Below are 9,577 nucleotides of genomic sequence, written 5' to 3'. Positions count from 1 at the left end.
ATTTCCTTTACTCAACAAAGTTGTAGCTATAACATATTCGACTTATAATACTTTTAATTTGAAAGATACAACCGGAACCTCTTTTTTCTAGCTAAACATCACCGAGGCGTTCGTCTGCGCCGTTTCCTCCTGACTCTACTGCTTTTCGCTGAGCAACAACGGCTGAGCTAACCCTGTACCGTAACTACATGTCAGGTGATGCACTGAGGGTGGTTTGCAATAAAGACCACCCGCTATGCAGTGCTGGTGCTCGGTGGACGGCTTGTAGGTATCCGTTTGGTAGCATAGTTTGAGACCAGATATCAGGAAGCTGACGAAAAGAGAACCGTTGAAAGAAGATAGACAGGAGGCCACGGTTCCCCCTCACACACACACACACATCACCACGGCCTTGATGGTGATGTATGCAAGGAAACCAACAAGAGTCAGCGATGGGTAATTCCAGCACAAACCAAGATATTTTCAAAGTTATTCGTAATGTTAAGCCTTTTTTTCCCCGCGAGGAACGGTTACTAATTTCTGCCTAAAACGTTAACTGTTAACCTTAGCTGTCAGAGCTACGAGCTAACAGCTTGTCTGCAATTAGCTTTGGGTTCCGGATATATCCGTTTAGCTTATCGACGAATAACTAAGCATAACGTTAGCTAACCGAAGCGGTACCGGTAACCTTTAGTGTATACGCCATAGTACGTGCGATATGATTTCAACACGATCTGTAATACTCGTGACATAATAATTAATCAGCTGTTGCTAAGGTGGCAAAAAAATGCTAATCGACTTAGCTAACGGCAGCTAATAGCTAGATAACGTTCTTTTCCTCAAAGTGTGTTGTTACCGTAATAAAAACAACATAATCGTTAAACTGCACACCGTCTTACACTATCGTCTGTTCTATGTGTTTCCACAGGTGCAACGAGAGAAGGGATTCACAATCCTATCAGGTATGAGGCTGTTAACGGTCACTAACTGTCATTATTGTCCACTAACTTAGCCGATCAAGGTGTAGAATTTTCCTTTTAGAATTATAGAAAATGTGTCATGTTGGGGATGCTGCAACCCCACTCAAGCATTTTTAAGTTAATGCTTCTAAGTCAAGTCTCATTTACTTCTCAACGTACATTTATTGTCACTTGATTGAAACTAAATAAACCACCATAAACGGTTGACTATTTCTGGCCTGTGGCTTTCTGTAGGCTACATTTAAAAAATGCTGAACGGCAGTGAAGATACATATTTTAATATTTAATACAGAACCACTTTTCAAACTAATATTATTTCCATAGACATTCTGCAAAATATGACAAAAATGACCCGACCTAACACGTCTTTCTGCCGTTCTTTATTCAATCTAGACCCATAAATCTCAGCCAAAGAGCCAGACCGGTGGCCCTAACCGCTATGACAAGGTGCGGGATGGCTCATCGGACCCCACACCCCCTTTCAAGATGCTGCGACGCTCAGACGAAAGTCCTGTCAGCAGACACGGAGACGGCCCAGCGCACGGCAAGGCAAAAACCTCTCAGGCCGTTAGGGGGAAAAATGGTAAGCTTGGATCTCGCCATTGCTCACATGCATGAATGTTTTTTTTTTTTTTTTGTCTTAAATGGTTGTTATGATGCAAAGGCAGCATCTCGGTCATACAGCAATGTCGGACAAATTAAAAAACACATTGCATTATTGTGGATGCAGGTAAACTAATGGTTCTCACCTTCAACTTACTGCTATCAATTTCTTGGACACAAAAATCTCAGATATTCTGCCTTCACACTCACCCATATCACCGTTTAGCAGAGTTTGACAAAAAGCAGCAGATTGAAAACATAACACATTTAAAGCTGTAGATTATTTGTGTAATCTTTCTGCCAGATGACATTACAGCTATTACTGCTGTGCAAATGTGAATAATCCAAACCTAAAACTATCGCAAACCTTAGGGAAGGGTTTGTTATTTGGCACTTGTAGCTGTTCCTAAGATTCAGTCCTCTCCCACACATCACACATGTATATCTTTTGTGACCTGATAAGTGGATTTGTTTCAGGGACCAGCGGATCTCCTCAGGAGAATTCTCACAACAACAGCTCCCACCCCGGCTCCGACTCGCATGCGACTCAGAGCAAGCCTGCAGACCGGGTAAGACGTTGTCCAGTGTACTCTGGAACACACTATTGGGTGATTATGTAGGGACGTCTGTGTCACAAGCTTTGCGGACATTTATTTGTCTCCAAAACACTGTATCATTAAAAACTCACATTTTTCTAATGGTCTCTTTATGTATGAAGGGTCTTCCTTAATATTAGACTTCCTCATCAAAGTGTTGGATTATGTCACATAGAGTATCTGGTTGAACTGAGCAATGAAGGAAGATTATCAATGTTCGTCATTGTCTCATTGGATGTTGGTTCATCATTATAATGAATGCAGGCTTTCTAACCGATGGTATTTCCTGTATACTGCTTTGCTTTGACAATTGTGAAGCCAAAAAGAAAGTTACTCCTCATCTGTTAACCATCATCGGACCTCCATCACGAAATGCATAGAGAAACACCGGGACAGCCCCCCCCCTCACCACCTCTCCGAGCTATACACCGATTTGCCAATTACTCATAACCTGTATGAGCTGCAAAGACGTGAGCAGTGAGTGACAGTAGTGTCAATGCGCGATGAATCGAAGGCGGTCTGAAACATTTTGTGACACCTCTGTTAGCAGTTAGAACATAGCACAGACTTGTGCAAGTTATTACCATTTCTATTTGTGTTTTCCGGATTTTACATCTAAGGCTTGAAGAACGATTAACCCGTCACAGAGGATGTGATGTCTGCCGCCAGGTTTATTTGTCAAACTTTTTGTAATAGCTCTTATGCCAGCGGCTTTAATCTTGAAAAACAAATTTCCAATGTGGTTACAAAAATCCCGATTTGTGGCCACCTCCTGTGGTTTTGATTGTTTGGCATAAGCTGTCTTAAGTCTGTCTTGGCTCATGCCGATAGGAAATGTCAATCACAGGAACATTGTAACATCCAATAGCAGCACTCTCTCCAAACCACACAGTGGTGTGTGTGAACATATTATATTATCACAAGCTCACATTCTCTCACGCAATAGTGTGTGTACAGATGGAGCGGAGGTTTCTCAGTTCAGAGCATATTGCACACTTGTGGTCAAGCCCCCAAAAACAAGCTTCCAGAGACTGCAAGTAGCTTTCAATGATGCCATGAGAATATTATTACAGAGACCAAGAGGGAGTTGTGCCAGTGATATTTTTGTGGCTTCAGGAGTCATTGCTTTCCAAACTGTCTTAAGAAATCTTAAATGACTTTGCCGTCTCAATGACTCTAGCTATACTCAAACTATGAAGGGATTTTGGTCAACAGACACAGGGCTTAGTCCTACGTGCTACCAGTCCCAGCTGTGGAGACATTGGCAGAGTGTTCTCTCAGTAAGGCATTGCTAGACTCATGCACTGTACTTTATTGTCTTCTCTCATCCGGACCTTGAGTCTGGAATAAAGTATGATTTATATTAACTCCCCATTCCTAAGACCAGTGGCATCCTCCTGCTTGCCTCACACATACTAAAAAACGAGACAAGACGTTGTTGCCAGAAGAAGCCCGTCCCTGCTGTCACTTTGAAGAGCATGCATGGGAATTGCTGACAATGATAGATTTGATTATTTGGCCATATAGTCCTTAAGAGGCTTTGTCACTTTTGTCAAGTTGTCTTTAGTCTTTTACAGGTCTTGTAGTGTACGTAGACTTTGTTCTTAATCACGTCTCATGTCTCGCCTCTCTCTCCGCACCAGGAACCAGCCGACGACTGGACAGAACACATCAGCTCCTCTGGGAAGAAGTACTACTACAACTGTAGAACCGAGGTGTCCCAGTGGGAGAAGCCCAAGGACCTGCTGGAGAGGCAAGCCCTCTTAAAATGACATGAACACATCCGTACCCCGGGAGACAACTCAACATTGACCCGAGTAATCGAGATGCTCGTCCTCATGCATTCGTACAGTAGATCGAACTGCTCACTGGTCTTCTCATAGATAGCATTGGCTGAGGATACAGTCTAACTACAAACTGCAATCCAGCACATTGTCACTGGTTTTTTTTCTGCTTAATGTGCCTCAGGGAACAACGACAGAAAGATCCAGTCAAGATGGCGGCAAATAGTTTCCCCAGGGACATGGACTACAGACAAGAGGCCTTGCAGGACAAAGCCTCAACAAGTAAGTGTGGCAGAAATGTAAAAGCAAAGCAATGTGGCTCAGGTTTTGAAATAGTTGTCCGGTCCAGCATTGTGACCAGCTTCTTCTGTTAATTGCTATTCTGGAGAATTCTTGAATATACGGACCTTTTTTTCTTAGAACCTGCACAGATTTTCTCTCACACACGTTCTGTTAACTAAGGCTTTTCTCTCCACAGAGACCACACCAGGGGATCAGTCCGCTGCGTCCAACTCCGGCCATTCCTCCTCCTCCTCCTCCTCTTCTCAGAGCCTGAACTCTGCGCCCGGTGCTTTAGGCTCCACCCCCTCCGCCATGTCCTCCTCCTCTTCCTCCTCTTCGGGGCAGGTGCCTCAGTCTGTTCAATCCCCGTCACCGGCCCTGCTGCAGGACCCGGCCCTTCTGCACCAGCTCCTCCCGGCGCTGCAGGCTGCTCTGCAGATGAACAACGGCAACATGGACATGGCGAAACTCAACGAGGGTGAGCGATCCGAAACATGGGAGACGCACCAGATGTCACTTTGAGCAAAGTTTCTTTTTTTTTCGGTGAAACGTAAACTTCTGGTTTGTAACCCAGTTACGCAGCAAAAAGTGTACGGCAGATTCATGGCGACGTTTTACATAGAGAATTACTTGTCCGCTGTTACTAACCAGGGCGGGAACTTGTCATTAATGATCAAGTTCTTCTGCCGGCGGCTGGCGTATACGTGCGCTTACTAAAAAATACCGTACATGAAAGATGAATCTTCCCTGTGATCCTATTTATTTTCTTACCGTAGCTCTTGTGTGTTTGTGCTTACTCACCTGTTATGTATGTGTGTGTGTGTGTGTGTGTGTGTGTGTGCGCGCATTCCCTCCTTCTTCCCTCCAGTCTTGGCAGCTGCTGTCACCCAAGCTTCCTTGCGGTCTGTGCTTCATAAGCTCCTCGCTGCTGGACCTGCTTTCAACGTCACTGCTCTGCTCTCAGCTGCTCAGCACTCCAATCAAGGTACGGCTGCCTCGCGGTTTCTCACTGTCTGCTACACAAACAATTTATTTTCTTTTTTAGCTCCCTGTTCATGCAAATCACGTTTTCAAATGCAGGGTAAGACACAATTTGTGGCTCACCATCAGTCAATGAAGCACTTTATTTTTGCAAGTGAAGCACAAGGTTTTACTACTTGGAAATTGGAAAATACTATGGAAAAACCAATTACGTCCTCTCATGTATTCCATCGAGCCCCCATTGTGGCGGCAGAGGATGCGACGCATAGCAATCACAACCAGTCGACCAGAGAAAATTGACACAAGCTTGAGCTGAAAACAGAGGCAAAAAATTACGAGTATCCTTCTAAACAGCTTGTTTTTGTCAGATTTCTGGCAGCCTTGTTGCTAAACTGACTATTCGCCTGTGTGCCATTTTTTTGTTTTTACTCCAAGCAAGAAATTGCCGCAAGCTTTGTTTTTCCAGATTCTTCATATTTGTCACAGTTATCATTCTGTATTTGAAGATGATTGAAACCAAAAGGAAAGCACAGTAATGCGCCTCTTCTCCACCATCAGCCCAGCACTCCAGTCAGTCGCCCGTCTCCCTGACATCTGATGCATCATCACCGCGGCCCTACGTCTCACCGCGGAACGGCACGCCGCAGAGCAGCCAGAAATCCCTCCTGGCTGGTCATCCCGGCGGCGTCACATCTTCACAAACGAGGGTGAGTGGCCCAAATAAAAGTCCAAAGTACTTTCCCGTTTCTCTATTTCCCCTTCTCCACTTTAACGTCTTTTCCTCCTCGCTTGCATCCCTATTCATTTCTGTCTCGCCGGGTGTTCTTCTGTCTACAGGGCAGCATGTCTTCAGGTAAACAAGGAGCAGCGCCCCTCTCACAGGTTCCAGAGAAGCGCCTGGAGGACCCCAGAACTCTCCAGCAGAGAAGGTAGAAGACACTAGTTTGTTTGGGGTGATCCATTGCTTGGATGTAAAGCAAGCAAATGAAGGCTTTTCACATTCCGAATTACCAAAAACCAGTTATAAACATCTGTGTCATGTTAAAAGGGTTACATTAGTTTATTACTACACTTGTTTATTATAACTGTGTATCAGTTCGTTAGACTGATATTATAGGGCCTCACTTGGACTTCTTGGACATTGATGAGGTTGGCTATTGACTTGACTCAAAGTATGATGAGCTGTGTTTGAGGTATTCTGTGATAATAAATGTGGAAAAAGAAATGCCAAGGACTCAATAGTCCATAGCATCCATGACTAATATGCACAAAGAGCAGCATTCCACCACTGAGGGAGAATGCTGCTGGATTTCATTTCCACCGTCTACACATCAGTAATCGTTTTTTCTCCCTCCATCAGTCAGGAGCTTCTGTGCACGGGATCCAGCCTATCTGGTGCTGCGTTGGCCCACGTCCCCTCCGGCAGCACCAGCAACGCCCATGTCGACAAGCCCGGCTCCTTCACCCCCACCCTGGCAACACATTTTGATGAGAGCCTCATCAGACATATCCAGGGATGGCCTTCAGAGAACATTGAGAAACAGGTATTGTCCATGTCGGAGATCTACACGTGAGACAGAGCAGTGTTAAAGTCTGTTTTTAGTGTTGGAGTCATCACAAAGCTGCCCAGGCATTACAGCCTCACGGAGCTGCCAGCCCAAATTTAGACTCTTAAGTTTTGGACAAAAAAAAAAGAAATCAGGGTCCACTTACTTATTGTTTCCGAAGCTTGCAGGCTCATCTCACAGCCTTTCTGCAAGAGTGCAATAAACAATAACCGCTAAATCGTCTCCGTGACAACTGAGCAACATCCTTCTGAAGAGGATTGGTTGCTCACAGGAAGTCGAATGCTTTGTAAAGACCAAGTAAGCGGTCCTCGTAATGTTCATTCTTCTGTCATACTTTTATTTACAAGGTCGAGAACCAACATCCACCTTTGTTTTCCATGATGAAATTTCAACGTTTGTGATTTGAGAATCTATGGTCGCTCGTCCCTCTCCCGTCAGGCGGCTCGGTTACGGGAGGACCTCCACAACATGGGCAGCCTGTACATGTCTGAGATCTGCACAGAGATGAAAAACCTCCGCTCCTTGGTCAGAGTGTGTGAGATTCAAGCCACACTGAGAGAACAGAGGTGAGGCGAATGTTACATCTTCCTTGGCTAATGAATGAAGATCTTTTTTTCTTTTTATATTGTTTTACATAAATCAATATGGGGACTTTCATCATGGCCCAACCATTATTCTCACACTTATGTTTTCCTCAATCACAGAATTCTGTTCCTGAGGCAGCAGAGCAAAGAGCTGGACAAGCTGAAGAACCAGAACTCCTACATGGTGTGAGGTCCTGGGACGGTTGGATTGAAGCGCAGATTGAAGAAGAGGAGTAGACATGGACGGCGAGCTGCCGCGGTCCGTTTATTCTGCCTCCCAGAGCAACTGAGAAGAGCTGTCAGACATATAAGATGTGGCGGACGAGGTGAAGCTCCATTTTTTTTTCCTGAACATATCTTTTCTCTCTTCTGCTGCTTTTTTTTTTTTTTTTTTTTTTTAAATGTCTTTCTTTCAGCGTCCACCACATGAATTGCTCTGGCCGAAAAGGTGGAACTGCCCGTTCACCGATCGGACTCTTTAACACGTGGACATGGGACCTGAGGCTCTTTTCAAACAGCACCTTCTAGGACTGTGAACCTTGGATTGTGTGTATCGTATTGGGTTAACTTGTTTTCTGGTGTGTTTTGATGTGTAGTGGTCAGGAAACGATTACAATTCATCCATGGGGAAAATGAACTAAAAGAAACCACGTCATGGTAATTGGTGTGACACAGTTCTGGGGTTCCCCAATCTTCTGAAATGGACTTGGTCATCCATTGAAATGTATGGATTCAATGGCAGTGATGTTACTAATGTTATTTTTAATTCACTCTACTTGTCCGTGGTTTTGCCGTACCAGGGTGTCTTCATGCTGGTTGGTTTTTTCATGTCATGAGATTAGCAAAGACCTTCGGCCAGACCTTTCTCCGAAAGCTCGTAAATGTGCTTCAGTTTTGTTCCAGTATATGGGAATCCGCGTTGTGGTTCCACTAGTACACATCCGCCGGGGCGTTTTGGCTACTTTGTCAAACACACTCCAGATTATTCAGAGCCATTTTGAAGAAGGCTACATTATTGGACCTAGGTTGGCTGCTAGTACATATGAGGGTTGCATTCATGTGCAGCCCTTCTGGCTGTTTTCTTACCCCTTCTGCTATTTGTCCTTTCTTTTCTTTTTCTTTTTGTGTGCGTGTAATAATTATTTTTTTTCCTTCCCAAGTTCGATTGGGTAAATATTCCATTCCTGTTGTGCGGCTTTGAGATTTTGTAAACAAAGGAAAGGCGACTGAATCTACAGTCATGTAAAGCTAAATTATTCTTGCGCATGATTGAGCACTTCCTTGTTGTCGTGATGGAAAAGATCGATGAAAAGAAGTTTTTATTTTTACAAAAAGGAAACTTGTGTTTTGTTAAATAGTTTTTTTTTGTGTAGCCGTCATGGCTGCACCCTTTTTATTAACTGACTAGCCAGACGTGGACTTTTTTTTTTTAATGGGTTCATTCATGATGAGAGGGTATACTTTTTATATGAACAACACATTAAATTGCTGTCATACACTTCCACGCCCATGAAACCACTTCCTTTGGTCTCTCGCCTGTTCTTTTCCTCGTCCCTATAGTTTCCACCAGATCTGATGTGCACACTCTTTGGGGTGGGAGGGTTGGGGCTTTGTATTCCATAAAATATGAGAATAAAATACTATAACACACCTCTTGGAGTTACTCGCTGTTCTAGAAGCTGTTTGTGTTCCTGCATTTGTGCAAATGTGAGCCACGAGTAATTATCCTCATGAATAATGCATTTTGTGATTTTCCTAAATGAAAGTGTGTAATTATGCAGCTAAGGGAGGGTTGAGTAGAGCTCTGAAGGGAATGGACATGTCTGTGCATTGGGATCAGAAACTAACTTGTCGGTGATTGACAGATGTAGCGGTTGCCACAGTTACACTGTTGCCACATCAATGTTGGGTATGCACCTCCACTTATGGCCACAAGGTGATGACGTTGAGCAGTCTTACGTCAAATTGTTTTGTATGGGCTTTAGTGGTGTTTTAGTTGATTATTTATTTATTTTTTTGTAATTAATAGTGTAGTTTTTCGATATCAGAAGCATCACAATTAAAAACAATCCATTCCCCTTTAACAGGAATCTAAGAGAGATATCTTAACATCCTGCGGTATTTGAGAAAGTATTTAGGTATTAGTCCTTTCAGTTAGCCGACCATTGGAGGAGACACCTGTTCATACTTACTGCCCCCGTGGACGGCCGATACGATTGG

General features: G+C 43.9%; 1 protein-coding gene across 2 annotated transcripts; it reads left to right on the top strand.

Moving 5' to 3' along the window:
* The first annotated feature begins 66 nt into the window (after positions 1–66).
* LOC120815776 (WW domain-containing adapter protein with coiled-coil) lies at positions 67–9,007 on the top strand. 2 transcript variants are annotated; one of them, XM_040170735.2, is made up of 13 exons: positions 67–435; positions 908–941; positions 1,353–1,542; positions 2,040–2,131; positions 3,802–3,911; positions 4,127–4,224; positions 4,421–4,702; positions 5,093–5,209; positions 5,764–5,912; positions 6,043–6,134; positions 6,566–6,749; positions 7,212–7,339; positions 7,478–9,007. In XM_040170735.2, exons 1-13 carry the CDS (start codon positions 395–397, stop codon positions 7,545–7,547), a joined length of 1,587 nt encoding a protein of 528 aa, XP_040026669.2. In that variant the 5' UTR covers positions 67–394; the 3' UTR covers positions 7,548–9,007. The 2 variants fall into 2 exon arrangements, with proteins under 2 accessions (XP_040026669.2, XP_077955392.1); XM_078099266.1 differs by lacking the exon at positions 5,093–5,209 and having other exon boundaries at positions 79–435.
* The last annotated feature ends 570 nt before the right edge of the window (positions 9,008–9,577 follow it).

Source organism: Gasterosteus aculeatus, chromosome 3 (assembly GCF_964276395.1).
Source record: "Gasterosteus aculeatus chromosome 3, fGasAcu3.hap1.1, whole genome shotgun sequence".
Taxonomy (NCBI): Eukaryota; Metazoa; Chordata; class Actinopteri; order Perciformes; family Gasterosteidae; genus Gasterosteus; species Gasterosteus aculeatus.
This window is presented reverse-complemented; position numbering and strand designations above follow the sequence as displayed.